General features: G+C 44.2%; 1 protein-coding gene across 1 annotated transcript in view; it reads left to right on the top strand.

Annotated features, from left to right (window-relative positions):
* LOC142775665 (uncharacterized) overlaps nt 1–26,988 on the top strand; it is a 73,309-nt gene that overhangs the window by 18,264 nt on the left and 28,057 nt on the right. The window contains exons 5-14 of the mRNA XM_075877300.1: nt 206–356; nt 5,506–5,678; nt 11,829–12,078; nt 17,746–17,993; nt 18,145–18,262; nt 20,548–20,702; nt 23,382–23,535; nt 23,823–23,977; nt 24,059–24,191; nt 25,431–25,570. Of these exons, the coding sequence (XP_075733415.1) occupies nt 206–356; nt 5,506–5,678; nt 11,829–12,078; nt 17,746–17,993; nt 18,145–18,262; nt 20,548–20,702; nt 23,382–23,535; nt 23,823–23,977; nt 24,059–24,191; nt 25,431–25,570 (1,677 nt within the window). The remainder of the gene's footprint in view (nt 1–205; nt 357–5,505; nt 5,679–11,828; nt 12,079–17,745; nt 17,994–18,144; nt 18,263–20,547; nt 20,703–23,381; nt 23,536–23,822; nt 23,978–24,058; nt 24,192–25,430; nt 25,571–26,988) is intronic.

Raw genomic sequence — 26,988 nt, 5'->3', positions numbered from 1 at the left:
TCGGAACAATTACGACTCAACCAACATGACCTTCAGCAACCAGATTCGTAACGACATGAAGCGGTTACCTTGAGCAGCCGCGCCTACCAGTCGTTATACCAGACTGTTTGGTGTCGCGTTTCAATCCGTACGCGCTGTGCTTGAATTCATGAGAGTCAGACATTATTATAAAACCCATAAAGCTATAGGAGGCTTCTCATTGCAGATCACATTGAGTACGCACCACAGTTGAGTGAGCAGTCAGTCTGCCACAAACGTTCTGCGCTCCGCAAGTTCTTTCTGTGTGGCCTTGCGTTCCACTACGTCACAGAAAAGAATGACAGTAGGATCAACGAAGACCGAAGACTCCTGTGCCAGTAAGCGCTTCCTTTTGATCTGACTTTATTTATTTCATTTATTTATTTTATTTCAAAATACTGCCAATCCCTCAAAGGGATTATTACAGGGGTGGGAGTTGATTTATACATGAATGTACAGAAGTAATGCGGAGAGCATATTATGCGCTCTGTAATAAATAGACATATACACGTATAAACGAAAAGACACACTCTAAATTTACACACAGCAAGAGATTAAAACAAGCATACTACATCCATATCACAATAACAATAACCAGAGTGACATGTGTCTGTGTCACACAGCTCTCTCCACGAGTTCAGAGAATAATTCTAGCGTAGGCTGAGTAACAGTAATTTCATCTAAGGCATTCCAGTCTCTTACAACTCGTGGAAAAAAAGAGAAGCGAAATACATTATTAGTAGGACGAAATTCTTCTAACGTGAATTTGTGTTTGTGTCGCGTTTCTCTGGCAGAGCTGTATGTAACAAATGACCTGGGGTTGATCTTAAAATTATTTTTTAACAACAAATATAGGAATTTCAATCTGTGCACTCTCGCTCGGTTAGACAAGGTAGTGAGACCAGCCTGCCGAAGAAGTTCTGTTGGGGAATCGCTACGCCTGTAGCGATTGAAAATAAAACGGACAGCTTTCCTTTGTACGCGCTCAAGCGCAGCGATGTTGTATTTAGTGTGTGGAAACCACGTAATACTGGCGTATTCCAATGTCGGTCGGATAAGACTGGTGTAGGCAAGAGAACGTGTTTCAAAGGTAGATCCGGCAAGCGATCGTTTGAGAAAGAACAATTTATTCATTGCTTTTTTAGAAATTTGCTGCACATGCGCATTCCAGCTTAGGTCACTGCTTATCGTTACACCCAGATATTTGTACTGTGAAACATTTCGTAGTGGGGTGCCGTTGATACTGTAAGGAAAGGTAAGTGTTGATTTTTTGTTAGTAATGTTCATGTAGACTGTCTTTTCTGCATTTAACACCATTTGCCAGTCTGAGCACCATTGAGACACTTTGTACAGAGAATTACTAAGTTTTGTTTGGTCATCTTCAGTTTTGATTGTGTGGTACAGTACACAGTCATCTGCAAATAATCTAATGTTTACGTCGACGTGCTTAGTAATATCGTTTATATATAGTAAGAATAGCATCGGGGCTAATACAGAACCCTGCGGTACACCAGATAGAACGGGAACAGTATCAGATACATGGGCATTGTACTGTACGTACTGATAACGGTCTGAAAGATAATCTTCAATCCAACGTGTGAGTGGTCCTTCGCCTAATAGACATCTTAGTTTATAGTTAAGCTTCAGGTGGGAAACCCGGTCGAAAGCCTTTGAAAAGTCCATAAATATTACATCTGTTTGTAGTTGGCTGTTAACATCTTTGGCAAAGTCATGAAGCGTTTCTACTAATTGAGTAACAGTCGACAGGCCACTGCGGAACCCATGCTGATTGGAGTGTAATATGTTGTGACTTTCGACAAACTCTGTTAAATATTTCAGGATGATATGTTCCAGTATTTTGCAAGATGTGCATGTCAGAGATATGGGCCTGTAGTTAGCAGGGGAAAACGTATCACCTGATTTATGCACGGGTATTATCTTTGCTAATTTCCAGTCAGCTGGAAGATGACCAACGCGAAGTGACTTTAAATATATTAGCTGAAGGAATTTGCTTACAGGCTCAGCGTACCGCTTTAACTTGTAGTAGTAATGGCGCGCACACACTGTCGCTCAAAACTGTGCACATCATGAAAATGGTCGCTCTGTCAAGAGGTCATTAGAAAAAGAAAGAAGAACGATAACCAGTTATAACATTCGCATGTGACATTTCTTTATATACAGTTGACGCGTCAAATTGTCCTGCAAAGCCCGCATCCGATCAACTTTTGATAACTGATGAAAGAAAAAAGCCACGGCGATTGAAGTAACGTTCGTGCCTTGAGAACAGCTTTATCACAGCCGGAAACTGAGCATGCAGTAGCTGTTACGCGGACAATGCATACCCTTGCATAAACCGTGGTTATGCCGCTAACCACGGTTGTCGGAAATAAGTTAGGCAGCCTCGCTTTGGAGGTCAAGCGAGGAAATGGCGGCGTCCATGCATTGCTGGGTTAGCTGTCCCAACCGAGGATGCTTTTGCGTTGGGTAACGTCCGCGAACTGTAGCTTGCGCTAACCACGATTCAACGCGGTGAACCGTGGTTCGTCGTCATGGCGATTAACTTGCCTATGTAACAAGGGTATCACTCACTCTTGTGCAGTGGAATAATGCTAGTAAAAAAAATACGGGTGCCAAAGAATGGCGAGACATACTTTTTCAGGTAACATGCGTTTTTTGTTCATTCGATGCTAATTTTTTTTATAACTCCTTGATCAATAGCACTACCTGCGAGCTTGCGATTACTTGACAATCATGTCGTCCTTTTGCTTTGAGATGCGTCTTTTAAATGAAAAAAGAAAGCCAAACTAAAATATAGCCTCTTAAATTGAAATGGTAGTCGGTTACAGCCTAAGAATGCAAGCTCGAGATCTACCCACAGCAGTCAATCGCACCCATGCCAAAATCGGCATATATGTCTTACTCAATAACAGTCGATTATTTGCGTGACGCCCGACAGATTTCACGGATTTCAAACATATCACTTGTCCATGCAGGCTCGTGTTAATTTCGCTAGTTCTCGGTAAAAAAAATTTCAACAAAAATTTCGACTTCACTGCACTGCAAAACGTAACGTTTTTACAAGTGACGACAAATTTTCAATTGGCAATATGCGTAGTATTTGCCTTACCATAGAAAACGTGCTTATCGTCAAACGAAAATTCACAGTCGTTGCTCTGTTGCGCAGATGAATGACAGGCGTGCTGCAGTACTGGGGGTGGAGCATTTATTTTTAGGCTTTAACCGACTATACGCATTAGCTGGGCTCTAAAAACCACGTAAAGCGTGCTGCTCGTGAGTTAAATCACCATAAACTGAATTGATCATTGCAAGCTATATCATGTGGGCGAATAAAAATATTGTGGATGTCGTGAGCCGCATGACAACAAAAAACTTGTTCGCTTTGTACTCATGAAAACCTTCTGCTTTGCACTTCTTTTTTTAAAGCCGGCGACTGTTAGCTGAAACACCATGCACATACACACATTCACGTTTTCGAAAAAGAGAGGGAGATCGTGCTAGGGAATACAGTCATGTTACTTCAGGGACAGAGAGTCTCGCCAGTGCGCACACAGGAATCACTACGACATGAAGCGACGAGGTTAAACGGCGTTTGGTGCCGTCCATTTCCAAGAGAAACTGTTCTGGTTACCATGCTCCCATCTGGCACCCAAGTTTAATAAAAGTAGATTGACGTGTGTCTATACCCAAAACCATCTTGAGTTACAAAAGAAGCAGAATAGGTCAAAGTTGTCAACCTCTTTCTCCACGATGTATTTCAAGTGTCAAACACCGTAAAAAAAAAGTCGCATCTTTGCCGCAGACGCGAAGCAATGAACGCGATAGTTACAAATTGGAAGGTCACGCGCAGAATGGCAAGCATATCGAAACATGCCCCGCGTTTCTCACGCACAGAGAACGCACGAAACGTACTCGCAGGTACAGATTAACGCGAATAAGCGTCTCAGTTGTTACTTTACTGTGTCTGAAAAGCGCACTCTTTTTGCAAACGAAGGCTGTGGAACGATTGCAGTGACCTTTGTGTGCCTGGTAACTACAACAGAATCGTTCCGACGGAACTCAAAGGCTAGCGAAGACTTACGATTCTCCTCACTGCAAGATAAGGGCGCGCGATCGAGTACACCCCCTTATTCTCTATGCGGGCCAAAGTACGCGTGAGACATGAGAGCCGCCGCGTGGTCACAGCACCATATGGCTGATAATGCTGGAAACACGATAGTCCCCCCCCCCCCCCCCCCGTTCCCCCGAGATGGCCACCAACAGCGGTGAGTGGTAGATATGAATAGCTTGCCGTTTGAGCATTCAAGGCGGTATCTCTTGGTGGATCAGTGGGGAACGCGTCGCATTCACGACGCTGATGTCCCACGTTTGATTCCGCGCGTCAGAGTCCTTTTTTTTTCTTGCGTTTTCATATATATAGATACGTATACATATACGGCGCATGACGACGACGCCGGTGGCGAAATTCAGCCGAAAGTGTACATATTATTGCTATCGCAATAAAGAAAGTTCATGCCCACCGCGGTTGCTTAGCGCTCGCAACTACAGCTAAATTCCACATGTCAGACTGTTCACTCGGCTGCATCTTGCAGCAGCGTTCTGACTTTCTTGGCACTTTGACTGAACTAATGGATTACGAAAGTTTTCTCCAGATGTTTAAAGCAAAATGAGCGCTATATTATAAACAAACAAAGCAAAGTGGACTTGAAGTATGTTTGTCTCCAGCTTCCAAGTATAAACACATGTGCTAATCATGACAGCAAGATAACTAGAAGACCTAAATAATACGTTTGACTCCCATTCCTCTTAAAAGTTGCACCCGCCAAGATGCTCAAACAACCCGTGCAAGCAGATGTTGTGTAGCTATCCTGTCGTTTAAATTAAAATTACTGTTAGCAATTTGAAACCCACCTATAAAGGGGAAATCTTTAACGTATAGCCAATTCGCACGAAACGCACCCGTTAAAAACCATGAATTCACTAGATGGCTTCGGTAGAAACGAGATCAATGCCACCTCATATCTACGACCTTACTGTTCAAAGGAGCACCGTTATTCGCTACAGTATGTTATTCATTATGTTTCAGCGCAAAAAGAACAATAAAACTCATTAAGGCCCACATACGACAGGTGTCCTGTCGTATGTGTGCCATGCTAAGTTTTCTTGTTGTTTTCACGCTGTAACATAATAAATCAATACCAACTTGTCCAGATTACTTCTCTCCTAACCGTATGTAATCATAACGGAGTGCTGCGTAAGTCATACGAAGGTAGCTTCGGTTTCCCCGCACATTAGCGTAATAAAGTTCACCTGGCCCAGTATTTCTAGGCCGGCTACGCTGGTGACAGAAGTCTACGGGAAGCAAAAACGAAGTGGTGCCCTAGGACGTCTGCATTAGCAACACTGTTATTCCCATTTTGTTTCTATTGTATAGCGCAAAATTTTGACATCTTGCTATTTGTTCCTCAGGGCAGTGCACGAATACCAAAAATGTACATCAATGGCACTTTCTTCAACGGACTGCTTCTTGGACGAGGCCCTACGAAAACACGTCTCCTACTTCTCAAGCGGAGCTCTAGAAGACCAAGGAGTGGCTTGCAGTTCGGACGGCATGCCAAAGGCGCAGCGCTCACAGATTTCCAGTGAGTGATTTGTTTACATGTATCCATTCCTCCAAAGGGTCATCATTCGAATTGCAAGAAATCAACAAACTTTCCACATGCTCTCCAGAGAAAGCACAGTGAAAGCAGTACAGCAACAAATACTAATAAAATAAGTTTCCACGGTTGCAAACATAACTTCACCAGAGTATAAATAAAAAAAGCGACAGATCAGACCTGCCATCTGAAACCTACGTTCAGGAAATCTTTTACGATAATGCATGGTTCACAAGCCTGGCTCACGCGCTCGCTCCGCTCATGCTGCTCACCGCCCTTCGACGCCGTCGGCGCTAACGCCATCGCGATTTCCCGCCGGTCTCCCTTTGTAGTACCCAGTCTCCCTTGGTAGTACCCAGTCTCCTTTGTAGTACCCAGTCTCCTTTGTAGTACCCAGTCTCCCTTGGTAGTACCCAGTCTCCCTTTGTAGTACCCAGACTCCCTTTGTAGTACCCAGTCTCCCTTTGTAGTACCCAGTCTCCCTTTGTAGGCGTATTTTGGGGGCCACCACGCAGCTGCCAATGCTTTAGTCGCACGCTACGTGAAGAGCATGGAGGAACGAAATCATAAGTGGCGTTGGCACTCAACGAGCGTGCCTGTAGTGGTGACGTAATGCCATTGATCGATATTCTTACCAATTCGGCACAGGTGCATGCCTACTGTAATAAAAAATTGGTGGTGGCAGAGTGGTTTCATTATCAGGCTTAACTATCAGGCGAATGGTTACAACATCAGACTTTGTGTTTGTAGACAGAAGTGTCATGCACGTTCGGTTCATCAATATTGCACCGAAGTCAAGTGTTTCAAAAAATGCCTAAGCATTCATATGCCGACACAACAGGGCAATATGTCCACCGGTCATGTAAGACGATTCTTCAGAAAGAAATTATAGTGTAAGCTAAAATAACACTGAAAGGAAAGAAATTAGCTGTGGCAAGTTTCTAAGCCATGGCCACACGTTCAGAAGCCGAGTGTTTCATCCACTGAGCTAAGTACCGACGCTTGTAGCTTGTTAATATAACGTGTGCTTATAAAGAAAGGTATTTGGTGAAAATATTTGCATAATATAACATTTCAGCCAATGGTGATGCGTGAAATTTTGGCCAAATTCCAAACGATTTGCTCCCACTTTACTCAAAAAATATATAACACAATTACATGTACGTTTTGGCACCTATGCTGCTGACATCATCAGTATAAATCTTGAAGAAGCACGAACTCACTTGATTTCGAAACATTTTTGCATATTGGTGAAGCCAGTGAGCCAATGGGAAAACCCGCTTACGAAAGTATTGTGAATTCGGTCACTAAAACTCACTAAAGTGCTGAACTTACTGCGAACACTGTGCTGAAAATTTTGCAAGGACAAATACCAAACGCGCCACATCACTGATGGGTGATTCCACGCAAGATCGAACAAAGCATGGCTGGTTGACCTCTTAAATTTCTTTCAAGATTTTATATATTGTTGCCTGATCAGTAGAAAGAAGAGATTCGCAATAGGTTTTCCTGTAAAAAATTATTTCGAAGCACAGTAAATCCATGAAGATGGAGAGGTGGAAAGCCGCGCTTACCTACTCTGCTGCTTTTTTCGATATTGGCGATGAATTGCACACAATATATTAAATATACGTGCATAAACTTGTTTTGATACAAATAGGCGTTCTGGCGCTTACGTTCAATTATAATCAGATTGTGTATATTTTCTAATAAAAATTCTCAAACTTGATCTAAAAAAATCATTTTTCTGACTAATCTGCAGGCCTTTATTCCACTAAGAACTAATGGTGGAGCGATGAAAGTTCCGCATCATTTTTTTAGCATGCTGAATTATAAAACTTCCGAAGCTTATATTTATATCATTTTCAATAAAAATATATAATCGCGCCAACTTCAAGAAAAGAGCATGCACGGTAAACTTCTGACGACGCTTAAAACATTTTTGATATTTTTTATACCTTCCTCACTTATTATACTGCACATCAGCTTTCACAATCAATAAAAAACATGTTGCATTATATGGTTTCGCTTGGAGTTACGGTTCGTCAAAAAATGCCCTTGCGCAAGGAAAGGCAACGGTAGATCGGACTTCCTGCACGCTAAGTATGAAATTCAGGCACAGTCAGGCTGATGATGTTGATGATGATGATGATGACAACAGAGCTTGATGGCGCAGTACCTTCAATGAGCCCCACACGTGCAACACTAACTTCTATTCGTTCACTACCATGTTTATCAGTGCTAATTTGCAGCGCCGATACATAATTACCTAATACAATATCATGCCAAATTAAAAAAACCGTAAGCGATCACAAGTTTCATACAATCTTCAGACTTAAAAATTGTGCTGTCTTGCGCAAAGACCTTCTTCGACGGGCCCTTCGCACACCGGGACATGGACTGTGCGCGCTTGCTTGCTCGCAATCAAATCATTTTGACCAAATCATTTTGAAATCGGCGTCATCAGTGCAGTCGACAGCTATTTCAGTGCTGCTTCCCTTTTAAGAAACTGAAGTGCAGGCTTGCATTCTATGCTTAGCGGGAAAGAAGTCCGATTTATCGTTGGCTATTCTTGCGCAAGGGCATTTTTCGACGGACCGTAACTGGAAGCGAAAGCATATAATGCAACATGTTTTTTATTTATTGTGAAAGCTGATGTCCAGTATATAAGTGGGGAAAGTATGAAAAATATCGAAAATGATTGTTTTTTAATCGTCGTCAGGCGTTTCCCTTGCATGCTCTTTTCTTGAAGTTACCACGATTATATCTTTTTATTGAAAAGTGCTATCAATATAAGCTTCTGCAGTTTTATAAATCAGTATGTTGAAAAACAATACAGAATTCTCACCACTCTGCCATAGGCGCTTTGTGAAATAAAGGCCTGCAAACTAAGCAAAAAAACAGTTTTTAGGTCAAGTTTCAGAATTTTTATAAAAAAGGTACACATGCACACAATCAAGTAATAATTGTGCGTAAGCGCCAGTACGCCTATATGCAGCCAAGGTAATTTGAGGTACGTAGCTTAAGTTTTGAATAACTCATCGCCAAACTCGAGAAAAGCAGCAGAGCAGGTAAGCGTGGAACTCCACCTCTTCATCATTATTGATTTACTGTGCCTCGAAAAAAATGTTTACATCAAAACCGATGGCAGATTTCTTCTTTCCACTGATCAGGCAACAATAAATAAAATTTTGAAATTTAAGAGGTCGACCAGCCATGTTTTGTTTGATTTTACGTGGAATCACCCTGATGCGTTTCTGTGTTCACGGGACAGGCCTTTTGTTTGGGCCGTCCCTTCCCCCGACCGAAGTGACACCCGTACATACGGATTATTCTAGAAACCGACTACGTCATAAAAAAGTCTGTGTTGGGCGGTAAAGTGGAGCAAAAAGTTGACCGGTGAACGCAAAAAGATGAAAGGCGTTGGGCCGATGCCGCCCTAAAACAACCTTCCAGGGAAGAACAAGCGCTGCAGGTGTTCCAGAACAAGGGTGGCAGATTCAAGGGCTTGACAAAGAATGCAATCGGGATCAGAGAGCGCATCATTCGCCTCTCTTCACTGGTCGGTTTTGCTTCCGCAATTCTCGGTTTCAGAATTCTTCCGAGCTGTCTCTCGGAAGTTTTACGAGACGAAGCACTGACATATCACCGAGGGAAATCCCACAGGATATTCTGCGTTGCGCTCCTCCTTAGGCACGCTGTAGTGGAGTGCTATCGAGTGTTCTACCACCCGGGTTTCTTTACCGTGTACTGACATCGCACAGTAAACGAGCCCCTAGCATTTCGTCTACCTCAAGATGGAACCGCCGCGGCAGGTATCGAACCCACTACCTACGGGCCAGCAGCCGTGCATAGCAACCATCATGCCTAGGCGTTGAAGGAAAACGGTCTCATGGTGGCATATTTGAAGTGAAGTTTATTTTCCTTTCATACAAAGAAGAAAGCCGGGGCTAAAAGCTGGGGTGCCTGACTAAGGCATCGGCTACATTGCACAGCCTGTTGACAGTTCACAAGGCAATATAACTACATGACATAATAAATATATAAAACAGCTATACTTGCAAGTACAACAAAATAAACTGTTCTTAAGCATATAGCAGTGAAAACGTTATACCTAACAGAGACGAGAGTCGAGTAAATATTTGTTTCCTTTTTCAAATATTTTCATTGAAACATCAAAATTAACATTTGTAGATATTTTATTCATAGCCACAGTCACCTGATTTAACACTACAAGTATGAACACGAATATCTGTCTCACTGATTAAACGCTTATGCGCAGACAATGATTAAAACAGTGCCTAAAAGAGGACGCTACTAAGACGCAGACACGGTGCTCAGCTTACAACGAAGGTTTATAACAAATTAAGTGCAATATATAGCAAGCAGATATCTGTGCAGAACAATGAAACCCAAGAAGAAATGCAGATACGCGGTATAAAAGCGATACAACGAAAAATAATCACCTCGAGCACATTATCGAGAAGCTGTCGCACTATCAGCTCCTAGATAACTAATTTCCCTCAGGTCACGGGATCGAATCTCAGCCGCGGCGGCTGCATTTTCGATGGAGACGAAAATGCTGTAGGCCCACGTGCTCAGATTTGGGTGCACGTTAAAAACCTGCAGGTGGTCGAAATTTCCGGAGTCGTCCACTACGGCACCTCTCACAATCGTATGCATGGTGGTTTCGGCACGTTAAACCACACGTAATAATTAAATCAATTAGACAGCTAGTTTCACTGCAGTGAAAGGAGATAATTACAATATCTGGAGCTTAACATCCCAAAACCGCGATATCCCTATGAGAGACGCCATAGTGGAGGGCTGCGGAAATTTTAACCATCTGGTGTTCTTTGATGTGCTCCGACATTGCACAGTGCATGGTCCTATACTATTTCGCAATACTTGCTACTGCTGGAAGTTATGTTTGCAAAGAACGACCCAATCGTTACACAATTCACACTGGGTGACGCCTGGCTGTCCCTTTGCTGCTTTAAAACGTTTTTTTTGCACGTTTCTTAGCCTGCTTGAAGTCAACTTGGAACAGAGTTTCAAGCCCCGTCGTAGCTCAGTGGTAAAATACGGGGCTAGCACGCCGACGGCCTGGGTTCGTGTCCTGTTCTATGCTCAATATTTTTATTTAGTTTTTTTCCTACTTTGCACGATAGTGGTTACGGCCCCCGGCGGCGGAGGCGGAGAACTACAGCGCCAAAATAGGTCTTGTTCTGATCTCGTAGCAGCTGTCATTGTAAAAAAAAAAAAAAAAAAGCTATGATGCGCAGGGTAAGACACACAATCCAGGCTGACGGAATAGACGGTGAAAGCCATGGCTCCTTATGCCCCCAACGTTGCATCCCCCCCATGACCTGGCGTCCTTTTTTCCCTTCCTATACTATTTAATAAAGTTGTTTACTCCTCCTCAGCCTTTACGATCACATCGAAAGTAAGCAGCGCTTTGAAAAAAAAAAAGTGCACTAAGTCATGAAGCGTGCGTGACGCAGTTTCTTTCTTCCGTGCCATCCCTCCCTGCTCGTCGAGACGAGGAGAGAGAGAGAGCGATTACAACGTACGACATATCTCTAACTCCGCTTGCACGTGATGGATTATAATACTTTTTTCGGCGGCGGATTCGTTAGAACGCCCGCCGCGGTGGTCTAGTGGCTAAGGTACTCGGCTGCTGACCCGCAGGGCGCGGGTTCGAATCCCGGCTTCGGCGGCTGCATTTCCGATGGAGGCGGAAATGTTGTAGGCCCGTGTGCTCAGATTTGGGTGCACGTTAAAGAACCCCAGGTGGTCAAAATTTCCGGAGCCCTCCACTACGGCGTCTCTCATAATCATATAGTGGTTTTGGGACGTTAAACCCCACATATCAATCAATCAATCAATCATGATTCGTTAGAACATCAGCTCCTTTAGGGAAGCCAATCGATGGTAGCTCGGAAAAGTGTTGCAGGGCCCGTTCAGGAACAGTAAGCTTTCCGCCTGAAACTCACTCAACTGCAAATCATATCAGTAAGGCCTCTGACCACGAATAGAAAACTGCGCTAGCCAAGATAGGAGCGGCCACGCGCAGAAACAATTGCCCACACGTTTCTACTTCCCAGCGTCTGATGTTGGACTTGCGTTTCGCAGGCAGCAATCAGCGTCTACTGCACGCTCAACAGAAGTGCGTGGGGCGAGCAGTCTTGTACGACTTCTTCAAGTGCGGCCTCGAGTTCAACCGGCAGGTGAAGAGGGCCAACCGCGGTGATTTCAAATTCAAGAGGGCCTACTCCCGGAAGAAGGGCAAGCGTAACTCCCGAAAGCGCCTGAAGCCCATTGTCGTGCCGAGAACTGATTTCCGGAAGCCCTTGGCAAACGCAGGAGTGAGGGAACTCTGCGAGTAAGTGTGACCTTTTTTTTTTGTCCAACGACGAATGAGCGAGAAGTAAGCAGTTTTTATTTTAGCTATAGTGGTCGCAATTGTTGGGCTATGGGATTAAGAAAACTACCTGCACAGAGAAAAAATTATTATTGTCCCGTGTACTGCTTTGTACGACAATTTCCCCTTAAACGTACACTAAAGAGGAAAACCACTTTTGTTCTCTGTAAGTTACCTTTTCAAAACTCCAAAATCTCCGTACACGGGGCGAGAACATGCTCGGTAAGCGAAGAAAAGATGCAGAAAATTAAAAAAAAGTGTGTGCTGACGCCACCTTTAAATTCCTGCACCGAACATTGTTACGTCACACATTTCGATAGTGTTAATAAGGCTTTCGTAGCTCCTAATAGGTAAAAATGAAGCACGTTGTCTGCTGATGGGGCCTCAGACTTGGCGTATTAAGTTTGTGGAAATATTGTCGAGTCAATGTATGCAAATTACGACAAATATAATTTAAAATTTGTGATGTCATGCGCGCAGATTTAGGCGAAAATTAAAAAAAAATGATAGTCAGACTTTCAATTGCCTCTGTAATGAACTTATTAAGGTAAAATCACAGACAGTAGAGTTGTCAGAGAATACTTCAGCAGCATAAAAACAATTTACCAATTTAGCTGTTGCTCTTCAGCGTCCCTTCAAGACCACGACAACATGCCGACATTAAATATATCACAGCCCGGATTTCACTTCGTTATAAGAAAAATTCTTTACATCAAATTCGCACATCTTTTGCATAGTGTAAATCAGAATATCTTGCTCTCGCACCCTCGCTCAGAGCACGTAAACGTAATTTCGACCCAATTTACCATACCTCCGCGTGGGCAGAATGGGGGCCGAAGGGTTTTTGTCAAAGGGCCCCTAAACTACACCAAGTTGAGAGGCGAGGCACTAGTTTCTTTCTCGTCTTCCCGACCAGCAATCACTTCCTACAAGCTTTATCTCGTCCTCGTCCCGTATTTCCTCTTACAACGCGCGGAGTGTCGGCATTAGAGGCGTTCAGTTGGCCAGGGTTACCCTCTGATTGATTACAGCTGCTCTCTTCGCTAGCACGCAATAGGCACGCGAGACAAAGCAGAAAGGGCGTGCAACTATATGACAAAGCAGGGCAGGAGACGATTCGCAACAGCTATCACTCGTATGTCGACCAATCTAGAGCTTATTACATCCCGGCGACACGTGAATATACAGCTGGCATCGCGAATGTTACCGCAAAGACTGAAAACGCCGGGAGACAATAACGTGCCCATTCTTTGAATTATCGGTGGTGGTTTAGGGGCCCTTCGATTCAAAGCTGATGGCTAGCTAACACCGGGGACAAGCATGTGACAAGAATCAGCCAGATGCTGTGGTAGTCGTTCACTGCGCCTGGCCCGCAGCTGCAGCATGATGAAGGCTGCCGCCTACAAGCGATAAATATTTTGCGGTATATTATCTGAAGGATTCATTTTCATACGCTATAAGGTAAAGAAAAAAAAACGCCGAACGCTTTGGAATACCACTGCGATAAGAGGCGTTAAGATGTATGCATGTCTATGAGCACACACGATCGTCTGCGCAAGTACAAACGCCCATACACAGGCGACGCTACCCCTCCTTAAAGGGCTTATCCAAGAAAATAGAAAAAAATTGGCCCGAATCTACACGTTACACTGTAAATGTCGTCGAAAGACGATAATCTTGCGTCTGGAGAGAGTGAACAAAACGTTTATTTGATGTTCTGCGCAAGAAAATCGGTGAATGGTATTCTGGAGGCACTGCGTTAGAGTGCCTCGAGTGAGCGAGCGTTGGTCGCGGGTTCAAATCCCGGCTGCGGCGGCTGCATTTCCGATGGAGGCGGAAATGTCGAGGCCCGTGTGCTCAGATTTGGGTGCACGTTAAAGAACCCCAGGTGGTCAAAATTTCCGGAGCCCTCCACTTCGGCGTCTCTCATAATCATATGGTGGTTTTGGGACGTTAAACCCCACAAATCAATCAGAGTGCCTCGAGCGTGTAGCGGAGCACGTTAGACACGAGCTCCATCTGGCAGTTATCTTCGAAAACGAAGGCGTGCGTGACCGCGGAGAAAGATGCGCGCCAGTCTCGGAGGTGATAAGGTGTATAATGCAAAGCAACGGGCAGGTGCCACCACTGTGTCGTCGTAGCAAAGCGTTGGAAACACCTTCTGGGGCATCGCGTTGGCACTGTCAGCGCAGCGCGATAAACGCTGCAGTCTTTAGAGTTACTTGTGCCTCTTCTAGTATAAAGGCAGACATACAAAACATAGACGTGTTTTCATGGCGCCTCAGATATGCACAATACTTGCTTTTTTAATTGACAATCGCAAAACTATGAATGTTAAACCTTGAGCAATATTGGTGGGCGCTGCGGATGGGGTTGGCCGTTTAATGTCGTTTGAGGTATCGTTAGGGCGGACAGACACACAAATGTACAGACAGACAGACAGACAGACAGACAGACAGACAGACAGACAGACAGACAGACAGACAGACAGACAGACAGACGAAAATTTTTCCGTCGAAGGTCCCCAAGAAAGAATCGTCTTAAAAAAAAAAAAAAAAACGAGCGCATCATTTTCTTCCAACGTTTCTCATTTTTCTAGAACACTTCCGTGACGCAACAGCTATAAGTCCCGTGATGTCTATATAGCTCATAATCTCGATGCGTTCATATACGCCAAATATCAGGTGTGACATACTGAAGCTTTGGCATACACACACGAGGAAACAGACATCAGGAACACGGGGACGAGCGCAGACTAACAACTGTTTTTTTATTGAATAAGGAAACAAAATATATACTTTTTTCAGCTCCTCATGATCACTGCGCATGAGCAAAAACAGCATCGCACAAAAATAAACTATTAAATCCTTTAACAGATGAAGTGTAATATAACCGTTATTCAGCTATTCAATTTATTTTTCATTAAGCGATACTGAAGGATGACTAACACGCGTGTCTTCAAGTCTCGAGATATGCTACGCTTCTACAACTTTCCTTCTCGTCTGATTAGGGTTAACATACAGAACTTCAGTTTGATTAAGCAAAAGCTTACATAAAGTAAAAGAACAACGTGCACAATGCAATGCTATAAATGTGTTTCCGGCCTTCCCTTCAAATGAGAATTGATTTATTGATTGATATGTGGGGTTTAACGTCCCGAAACCACCATATGAATATGAGAGGCGCCGTATTGGAGGGCTCCGGAAATTTCGACCACCTGGGGTTCTTTAACGTGCTCCCAAACCTGAGCACACGGGCCTACCGCATTTTCGCCTCCATCAAAAATGCAGCTGCCGCAACCGGAATTCGATCCCGCGACCTGCGGGTCAGCAGCCGAGTTCCTTAGCCCCTAGACCACTGCGGCGGGGCCTATTGTCTGTGTATTCCTGTGTGTGCGCTGAAGCTTCAATATGCAACGAAACCAACTTGCCCGTCTTTTCGTATTGAATCAGACGTGAATTGTCTCCTTCCCAGCTTTACCCTGCAGCCGTCCATCGATTCTCCCTGTCTCGCGTCACTATAGTGCACGATCAAGTGAGTTCACTTCGTTTGGTGTGTTACCGACTGCTCAAGCGGAGATAACAGCGCATCCAACGAAAGCGAAATCTTGATAGGCTGAATACTTAGTGCAGACTTCGTAAACATGCGTCTAAGAAGAATTAAATGGCCACGGAAGTTTTTGACAATAATGGCGACCGAATACACTTAATGTCGCGTTCCAAGAACTCTACGTTTAGCCTTTTTTGTCGTAAAGGCGGTGACCACCAACAGAGTATTGTGAGAAGCACGTCACCACCTGGTTACATCCTTTCACTGTTACATCCATTGCGAAGCTTGTTTTGATTGTTCTCAATAAGAGGGGGGAGGGCAGGGGACGATGCTACAAGGTCTTAGCGGTAGTAGCGCGTATACGTTGCAGGAAAGCGGTTTCTTTCTACAGTCGACGGCAAGCTACGAATAAAAGTATAGTGTTCCACCATTCATTTCTGCCATGCTTGTTCAACTAGGGCTGCCCTTCGCTATCACGTAATAGTTAGGACGAACCAATAAAGGCTCTCATCCACACGTACACATCATCTTCGCCGGTCAACATTAGTGATGACCATTATTCTCCCGATTTCAACTGCATTGAATTCAATCCCATTAAAATTTGATTGTGCCGCGTTCGACGTGCACGAAAACGACAGCGGATCTAAGTGTTTTCCAACGCTCTATCGCGTTCCGTCATTTCCGTGCGTGATTCAGCAACGTGGTGGAAGTATGGGAAGTAAGGGGAGCCTATATTGATTCTTAGGCAGTCACCGGCTGTAGTCGTTTATTGTTGAATGAGTATGATGAATCAACATTGGGCGTTAATCATTTCTTAACAGACATTACATTACGCAACACTATAGACCTCATGCAAAATTGCTGCCTTCTTATTCTTAGCACGAGCTCCGGCTACTGCTACCGAAATACGTGTTTGGGTTCTCCTTTTTTATGCAAGTAAGACGTGGAATAGCATTTGCATTCGTGTTCCCATAAATTGCTCCTCGCTGAAGTAAGGCAGTTTTTGCGACGTTTTCGCTAGCAACCGTTTACCAAATGAAGGCGACTCATTCGTTTCACGCTGAAGTCACATTCATGCAACGAAGCTTATCGCAGATAATTGCGTGTGCCTACATTTTGTTGAATGTGTTTTGTTTATTACGTTATGGTAACGGCACACGCTGAATTAAAAGCAAGTGCACGCGTCATCAGTTGATTCTGAGAAGAGAGCAACGGTGCTAAAGCGTATTGTGTTACAAGCAGCCGTTTATAGTGGGATGACTTGCGCATGACTGCGCACGTTTTTCAAGTGCTCTATTCTATGTGCTCAGCACGTGCAACTAAATGCAGGCATGTGCAATAGGTCGTGATAAAGCCCGTTGCGTGTAGGTGGCTTCTGCGTATACCACACGAGTCGCCTTCACTTGGTAAACGGCTGCTAGCTATAACATTGCAAAAAACTGCCTTGGAACACAAATACAAATGCTATTACACGTTTTACTTGTATAGAAAGGATAACGCAAACACGTATTTCAGGAACATTAGGTGGAGCTAATGCTGGAAACGCCATCAGCTTGGGGAAAAAAAAGAAGGGACAAAGTTTACGGCTTACCCCTTTTCCTTCAGAATTTCGAGTTACTCTCTGTGTGCTGCAAGAGACGCAGCAATATGTCGGCATTGCGATTATCAGCCAATACACGCCTCACGTAAATACGCCTTTCGTATACATCTGCGTAAACACACGACCTGTGGGTACTGATCCGCAGGTCGCGGGATCGAATCCCGGCTGTGGCGGCTGCATTTATGATGAAGCAGGAAATGTTGTAGGCCCGTGTGCTCACATTTGGGTGCACGTTAAAGAACCCTGGGTGGTCGAAATTTCTGGAGCCCTCAACTACGGCGTCTTTTATAATCATATGGTGGTTTTGGGACGGGTGAACCCCAAATATCAATCGATCAGTGCTGTACGTACTGCGCCGTGCCGAGACTCTAACATGGCGGCTATGCACACAACGAGCGACAGATGGCAGCAATTTTACATAAGGTCTAAAGAAAGAACCTTAGTGGGTGATTTGATTTCGTCGTTTCCATTTTGTGCAGGATCGTGGCGAAGTTCAACGTATGCACTCACGATTTGGAGTTAAAGCACGAATGCAGTGCCACAAACAGTCCCGACCTTATTCATAATATGGTATTCGTGAGAAACGCCTTGATCGCATCGTTAGGAATGCTGAACTGTGGAGGGCCAACTCCTAAAACACCATCGACGACCTACCCCTACCCAACCGGCAAAAGACATCCTACTGGTACGGGCACTATTGTACCGTCGCACTTCACCATGCCAACTGGTAAGTTGCAGGATTTCACGCATTTTTCTTCTGATTTGCTCTCCCGTGTAGATCCTCCTTGTTCTTGTTGTCCTTCATAAAAAAAGTCACTCTTTATTGACTCTCTTCAAGCGCGAGCTTACGGTCTAAATTGAGCTGTTGCCTGTTTCAGGCATTCCACCTGGCTGTTCGTACATGGAATATGTGCGTCGCTATTCCTACTGTGCAGTAGCTTTCTATGCCGACGTAGAAGGAAGAGGGCTTTCCCCAAACAACAACGAAATATGCACGTAAGTATTTGTAAGTTTTTTCGGCGATGAGAAAGCAGTGGATTCTTGTAAAATGTTTATTTATTATTAATTTGATTATTTCGAGGCTCACAGGGCATTCCAGATGGGCTGGGTGACATCATCAATTAAGTTTTGCTAAAAAAAAAGACCAATCGCACCTTACAGATGTGGTGGACTGCTTTCCTAAATAAACAAAAAAACAAAAACAAATTAAAAGCAACAAAGTCTAGTGAAGCGTCATCACTTTATTGAGAGATTTGCTATTCGCTGTAGCAGCAGCGCGAGTGAGAAGGTGCTACCAGTTTTCGTCTTTGGCAACAATGCATATCGGCACGCTGAAAAGGAACGTCCACTTTAGGGCCAGGAATTGGGACATTGACGTAGTTGAGGGAGCTGCCACCAGATGCTGCCGTCGAAGCTAAAATGGCGTCCGCGCTGCCCGCACCCGTGGCGAGGGGGGCTTATTTAGGCACTGAAGCGCCCTCTTCGTATCGCTCTCCCACACACACTCGCCAGCATTGTAGTAAATTTCGTCACCACCACAAGCTGTTCCAACACGCCTCGATAGAATACAGGAGCAGACGGGGCTTTGAACACAATGCGAACAAGGCCGCGAAAAACGATCGAGAAAGTTACATGGCTTCAAGTACACAGTCAAGTAGCATATCAGTTTAAAAAAAGGCAGCGCTCACAGGCACTGTGGCGACATCTTAAAATGGCCTGGTAAGATAGATGCTGTATGGCACATTATTACAATTACGTCCAAAATGTTCAAGAACTTCCCAACTAAACGAAACATATCGAAAGTCGTTTTCAATATTACACTTCCTTCAACAGATGATTTTTGTGTGTATGCGTGTGCGCGATTACCGTTCGCATGACTACGGTTGTGAGCCAGGTCACAGCCCAGTGAAGTCTATGTTGCGACATTTACACGTTCCGTAATTGTAGGGATGTTTTGGAATAGCCCACGTGAAATGACAAGTACGATGGTTCTGACACGAATTTACGCCCGAAGAATTAGCTTGTGAAAGTTTTTTTCTCTAAACACAAAGGTCGTACTACTCGGTCTGGAAGGCTGATGAAACATTTCATTGAGGTTATACTTAAAATAAAGTTGTAATTCAATAAGAGAAAACTCGCAATCGGTATCGGACACATTTTAAGGAGCGAACTCTAGTGCTCAGGTGAGGACCCAGTATTGCTACATAATCCGGCTTTGGTCGAATGAATGTTTGGTACTGCCGTAGTTTCATATTTGCATGCGCCTAAAATACGAAGGTAGCTCAGTGAATAATTAGCATTGTAAGTCATGTGAAAAGACCACGATAGGGTTCTTGTTATTTGAGCTCGTTTCACAAAGCATCGTGACGGAGCGTCAGTGTATTACACATTATTTCCGCACATTCACAACACTCAAACGTGAGTGGGAGGTTACATATTCACAGTAAAATTTTAGCTCACCCGCATTGCCCTATTGCACCTATTGTGGGGCAGAAACATCTACGGCATGGCCGTACTAGTAAGCGAAAATATGGCGCAACTGAAACAGCCACGCACAAAATGAACAAAGGAACGGGAACATTCAGGGCTTGCTTTTGTTCAATAGACACAGCCTTAACGAAAACCAACACCTAAAGTGCGCGACAATTATGGTCGCAGCGGCGAGGCAATGACGATCCACTCTTGCGTTGGCAATCGCGGCAGTATCCCAAAATTTGACCAGGAGCTCAAAGCTCAATAAGTTGGTGTGCCAATGTAATAAAGCATCATGCGCTGTACAAGAGTTCAGTTACAGCCGTTATTACTCGTACATGCGACTTCGTGTGGTTGGATGAGCTAGCTAGAATACCGACATGCGATGCACATAAAACACGTAGGAAAATGAACGCAGAGGCAGGAAACACTGAAGAACATGATTGGCTGTCATCTGTTTTTGTGAAGAATCTTAACTGTTTCGTAGACATGTACAAAGCCTAAATTGGTGTACTTTGAAGCATATTTTTAGGCTATGTGGACATAGCCTAAAAATATGCGCGCGTTGTCTGCATTTCTGAACACCAAAGATTTCAAGTCTATTAGAACATCACGCTCACAAAAAATGAACTTTGGTGTCTGTTTGCGACGACATAAGTGCTGCTACTTGCCCTTATTATTTTACGTGTACAACAGGAGTGGCGCACAATTTCGTGCAATGCCAATGTCATTGTCGCTTTTATGGGGTTATGTGTACAACATGAGTGGCGCACAATTTTGTGCAATGCAAATGTCCTTGTCTCTTCCAGTTTGGTTAATGAGTTCATGGATTGCGAACGAGCAGCCCGTAGAGACACTGGATGCGGATCAACGCCAGCTTCACTACTTCAGGACATCTACTACTTCACGGATGTCTTGTTGAGGCAGTACAGACAACTGTGCCATCTGACTACTCGGTTTACACGTAAGAAGTTTTGCACGAAGCCATATCACTAAATTATATAGCTATATTGCTGAAATCTAATGCTGTTGTAATAGCGAGTAAATGTCTGGAGACTGTAGCGAATTACTGTCGCCAGTGTTCCCCTGGGCACGCTTTCTCGATATGTAGAGTATATTCGGCCTCAAAAACGGCTAGGCGAGCCGGGCGGGGTCTCAACGTTGTACTTTAAATAGCTCATCTTGTACAGCGCCAAAGCACTCCTCGTAACGAAAGAGCGTGCCCGGGGGAGAGTGCCCACGTGGGGCGCTATTCTCGTGGTGTCCACTATAGGGCCCCTACTAATTGGCGGGAAATCAGCGAGCAGCACGCCGCCTGTGTTCAGTCTTGCTTTCGTAACTTCATTTTGACGTCACGAAGCTTTCACAACTCTCGAAGCAAATGAGGAAGACGAAATGCGTTTCGCCGCAACGAATGCCGCCCCCAGAGATCCGCTTTTGGACGAACGTCTCGGAGGCCGGGAAGGGCATGTTAGCACTTGAATTAGGTTTAACGCGGCCGCCCACCTGACGCATTTCGAAGGTCGATATGCATTCCCTGCATCGTTCTTTAAACATGTCAGTACATTCATACGCAGGTGCAGACTTGTCAAGTTCGTTTGAGTCCTGTCACTATATTTTGTCCACTTTCGTTCCCTTTACGGTATATAGGAAGAGAGCTGGCGGGTTCAGTGCGTCGACGCGGGCTAAAGTGCCATTACAACACGGTTCGCCACATTTTTGAGTAACTGAATTTACTCCACCGAAATGGGCATGTCGACTAGATGGATACAGCGAGAAAAGCGCCCAACGCAGAGTTGGATGCCTATTAGCTGCCAGGGCGATATAAAGTAAGCCGATGAGGAGTTAACTTGCTTGCAGTTTTCTCGCGGTAATGTCACACAAGACAATACGTAGCAGCAATACACATGACTATCTTCCTCAACGATTCGCCTTTCATGCAGGCAGAGCGGTGTCGTTCTTCTTTACCTCAATCAAGTGTACTACTGTACCTTCGGTAATAAATGTGGGGTAATGAACTGCTTCACAAATTTCGCGCTACAAGAAGTATTTGAAGATGTTGCTTACGAGATATCGATTAGCACAATCGTCATCAAGAGAGATCCGCTGCGCTCGTTACACTCACTGCATGCCGGAAGCTGTAAAGCCTAGAGCGTCTCACTTGGAGCTTTTCACAGCTCGAGTCCTTTTGAAGAAAATTTGTGTTATATATAACTGATAACAAGATATTGCCACTGTATACTACGCAGTCGGCTGAAGTCGGGTTAGTACATGTTGTGTAGGGACTCACGCGAGGCAGAACGCCGGCGTCTTTCAGAGCCGATATCGCACTTTCGGGTGATTGTTATCGACTTTGCAACCAACAAATGCACAGGCAGATCGTACAATCGTGATGAGGACGGTGCAGCTGTAATCACTTTAAACACGAAAAAAGAACTTCACGCGAACCTCATCGACATGAAATAACAGGTTGACAAGTAAAAAAAAAATCGCAGTGTAGCCCACTCGTGACGTGGTAGCGCAGTGCAAAAGTACGAGGCATACAAGGTGTACGAGAAGCCAAACTGGGTCGTTATCTACAAAATTATTGGCCGGCAGTATCGGTCACCGTCCGGAACTGAGGAGGAGAACCAGGGGGGAGGGGGTGCGATGATTGCTTGTCATAGGAAGCCAACGAATAAAGGGACCAAGAAAATGAGATGGGAAGAAATGATGCTACACGAAGAAATATTGTCGAAGTTAAGTGTGCAGTGTACGAACAACACTGCTGTGGCGGTGGCTCCACATTCTTTAGGGTTTACGACTGTGCACATGACTGAACCCCGGGAGTGTAGAGCCAGCTTTAGTGGCTGATTTGTAAAAGCCCTTTCTTATAAACATCACCCATCGTACTTCATTTTTTTTGTTACGAATAATAAACTGATTGATTAATTGAATGGCGTAACGCAGTTAACGTTTAGCAACGAGCAGGTAATTATAATTAACCCTCTCATTCACTCCAAGTATTGCAAAAGAACATGTGCGATTTCGTCATTGCACGATCAGGATTTTTTAAAATTGTGTAACGTGTAAATGCAGACATTATTCCCTGCAACACACACTGACGAGTTGGCATTCAGAAACGCATTTTTCTTATTTGTTTTCCTTTTGTGCTAAAAGTGCTTATAATTCCGAATTTCTATCGCCGGTTTTGCTTTGTCATTACCTAACATTCCTCTAGAAAGTTTCCCACGAGCTTGCGCAGCAGCATAATAGGAGGTGCTCTTGTATGGCCGATTAATAAATATGTACACATAAAAAAAAAACAAAGCGAGTGACAGCTCGTCGTGCACGGAGACAGAGTGGCGACGAGAATGCTTTCACGGGGTCTCACAAGCACTGAACAAGGAATTGTGGCAATATTAAGAGAGGCGCACGGTTCAACTGATCGCAGGTTCGACGTAACCAAACATGTTAGCGCCAAGTGTTTGTGTACAGTCTACAGTGTTGTTTCTAAGGCCTCTTCTGTCGACTTAGCTCCTTTCTCATTACTTTGGGGAAGAAGAGAGCTAGAAAAAAAAAGAAAAAAAACAACAAGAAGTGTACACTTATTTTTCTGCAAAAATGTGACAACATCAAGTGACATTTCGTCTACACATTCTAGCACCCATAAGGACGCCAACAACGCCAGGTCCAGTACCACATACAGGAAGTACAGAATCCGACACGAGTTGCAGGCAAAAAGAATTGTTGCGGAGGTTCTTCGCATGTGGCATTGCACTACAAGCGAGCATAGAAATGGCGGATGACCCATGCAAGTAAGTTGCAGCAGTCAAGTCTTTTCAGCATTTAACGGAAGTTAACAAGGTAAAACAAGGAAGGCTACTGCTGTTTGCATTTTTATGAAGCATTGTACCCTGGTTACCCAGTGGCACTGATGTTTTCTGCAAAAAACTGACGCCAAGTGGTAATAAAGTTCCTGACACCACTATTACGTCAGCTTTCTCAGCGAAAATGCATAAAACATACTTTCGCAAGTCGTTTTTCACAGTCAGTTACAGTAAATTAACACTGTTGCGACCTCTTGCGTTTTCCTTGGGCGCAGGTGTATCAGTGAGTACGAGAAGTGCTACTCAAGAGCCAAGATAGAGCTGCACTGCACGCACGACAACATGGGGGCGAATTTTACAAAGTACATGCTCGAGCTTACCGAGGCTACCAAGAAGATGTACAGGGTCAACTGTGGAAAGCAGCGATTCCGTACGTCACCGCTGTTGGTTGCACAACAACAGCCGGCCCTTATATGGCACCTTTCTTGATTGTGTGTCGCGCTTCTTTCAGATGCTGGCACCGCTCTCGGCAAGTGTGATGCTACCGAAGCCATGCGCCGGTTCTTCCTGTGCGACTTGTCCTACTTCCGACTGGTTGAAAACGCCGTCAGAGTTGGTGGAAAAGCGTACGAAAACATTTGCAGGTGAGCAGGCCCCGATGGCATTTGCTTGATCGCTTGCCTTTTTGCAGTGCCTTTCCACTTCTGTGTTTTTTTTTACTGTTAGCTGAAATTGACATATTATTCTACGACAAGAAAAAGGGACAGGTAAAATGTGTGAGAGCAGCTTGAGGAGCCCAGGCCTCCGAGTACATAGGGTGGCATAGAAGCGTGCGGCCGAGTGCAACTATACCTGGAGGGTAGATGTGCGAGCTTCAAGACGTTGGTACAAAAATGAAATTATAATGAAATCATGAAGCGAAAAGGAGAAAAAAGTTGTTGCCATAACACAACGCTGAATGCAGTTTCTCTGGTAAATAGCAAATTACTTAATGTTATATTCCTTTATGATTTGGTTCAGATAGGTCTTACTGATTTAACAAACTTTTACACTGAAGAAGTTCATGTAGTTTAGGGCGGTCAATATCTGCTCCAAAACCACCACTTTAGGTGTCGACATTGTTTCATCGATGCAGTTGTTACTGCTAGCAGAAAAAAAGTTCCCTATTTCGAGGAAAACGTGGGTAAAGGGTCGAGGAGATATGCGGTATGGTTGGGCACATTGTATAAAGAAGTCGAATGCTCACTTAACTGTGCTTCAGGACCCATGGGTTATTCAGGTGTGCCTTGTTTCTCAACAGACGTTCTCAACAGATGTGAATGCAACATGTCTCGGGCAAAGTTATGCACAATAAGTTTCGTAGACACGGGTACTTTGAGAATGTTACCAAATTCACCAAATTTGTTCGCATTTTTGTTGGCGAACAATATAGCGAAATAAACCTCCACGGAAATATAAATTCCAATCAAGCAAAACAATCCAAAGAAATTTGTTTTCGATTCCCTCGAGGAACCACAGAAAGCTTAACAAACATCGGTCACCTCCGCTAAAATTTTAAAATTTCAAAATTGTTTACGGTAGCCTAACGCTTGTTTGAAACGCTGAACACGTGTGCCGAGAGCCAGCCTAGTAACCGACTCATAATTACGTCGTGATTTCATCGTAAATGTGGCTGGCAATCAAAAATCACGCTAATTGCAAACGTATGGAAACCCGTATGGACTGAAAGAGCCTTGCACGAGACGCGAAATAAGGCATAAACAACATAAAAAAAAACTCTACAACGTGCAGCATCTACTTTAACTAAGTTTTCAAACTTGCAGTTTCGTTTTTCGTCCATAGCAACTTTATCACGGCGCCGGTGACATTTATTTCTATTACAGGCACGTATATGACGTGAAGGATTGTCTAGCGAAGCTGGAGTATCAGACTGGCTGCACGAAGTCGGCCCTTCACCAACACGCGGCATCTCTTTTGAGCAAAATAACATCACCATTCTCAACGAAATGCGGCGAGTCAAAACGTGAGTGATACACCCAACCGTTATAAGTGAAATAGCTCATCACGATCATGTTTTTTATGAAAAAAAAAAGTTCGAGGACACCTGAGCTCTGTCTTCAATATTGAAGGTGATAGCGTGACCAGGCCCCGTTTGCGTATTTTTAGCCAATAATTTGGCTTCATTTTGCTTCTCAGTAGACACTGTAACCGTGTCGCAAAGAAACGGACGCCTGTGCCAGTAACCTTGGCCATTTCAAACTATACTAGGTTGCCTACTGTCAGCATTGTCGGGAAGTGCCCCTGTACGTGTTCGTAAGGAGTCACGTGCGCCTTCAAAGCTGTGCGTTTCGTTGATGCTTTTGCTAATAATGATAACCATGCCTGAGTGCTTTGTAATGGCCAGTTCCTTATAATACTCTAATGCACAATTCCCAAGGTTTGGCACCAGGGGAAGTTCAATGTTTCTGCTCCGCAATATTGCGTGCGTAGAGAAGACTAATCCTACTACGCGGGATTCATATGTTTTTTTTTTTCGAAGCAGCTTCAATGAAAGGATGCGACTGGCCACGCAGGTGGCTTAGGTTTGATTTTCACTCGAGTCAAAGTTTTATTATAATTATTTATTAGTATTTGCCTTAACATTTCTGTCATGGACAACGCAAATTTTGCTTCTTAACCAACGACACCGACGCCAACGCCGGCATTTTTGCGAAATGATCTCTAACACTACCAAGTGAAAAAAACAAACAATCATTTACCCCGTAATTCAATGGTTCAGTATCATTGTAGCTACGAGCACGAAATGCGACGGGGTTGTTACGTAAGGTGTGATACAGTGAGCATAAGCCATCGTTTGAACAAGGAAAAAAAGAAGACATACGTTGGCCTCTACGGACCACGATCATCTAACTCGAATTCCAGTCGATGTTAGCGCACCTTACAGAACACCAGATTGTCAGAATTTTTTTAGCCCTCCACTGCGGCATCCTTCATAGTTTCATAATTGTTTTCGGACGTAACCCCCCCCCCCCCCCCCCATATTTATTCTGAACTCTGGAATTGTTCGAGGCTAATAGTAGTTCAACAACGGCTTTGCATTAGGTGACGAATTCCCATGCTGGTTAGACTGCCCATTTCTATTCACAACGTAAGGATGTCGCACGAGCACTTTTATCAATCACAATGCACCCCGCTATGTCCCCACGAATTTCCTGAAAAGAACAAGGTTGCGACTTCCCACAGGCTTCAACGAACTACCTGTTAAATTTCCAGTCCTCTGAAATATGCACGTCGGTGCATATACAGAGGACTGGACGACAAATGACAAATGCACAACGCAACGTTGGTGCATATTTCAGGGGACACACGCAGGCACACATGAGCGCGTGTGATTTTTGTAAATTACATTGCCTTCGCACCTTGAAAGACACGAAAGAAATT

This window comes from Rhipicephalus microplus, chromosome X (assembly GCF_043290135.1).
Source record: "Rhipicephalus microplus isolate Deutch F79 chromosome X, USDA_Rmic, whole genome shotgun sequence".
NCBI lineage: Eukaryota > Metazoa > Arthropoda > Arachnida > Ixodida > Ixodidae > Rhipicephalus > Rhipicephalus microplus.
Note: the sequence above shows the minus strand (reverse complement) of the source record. Positions and strands in the feature narration are given on the sequence as shown.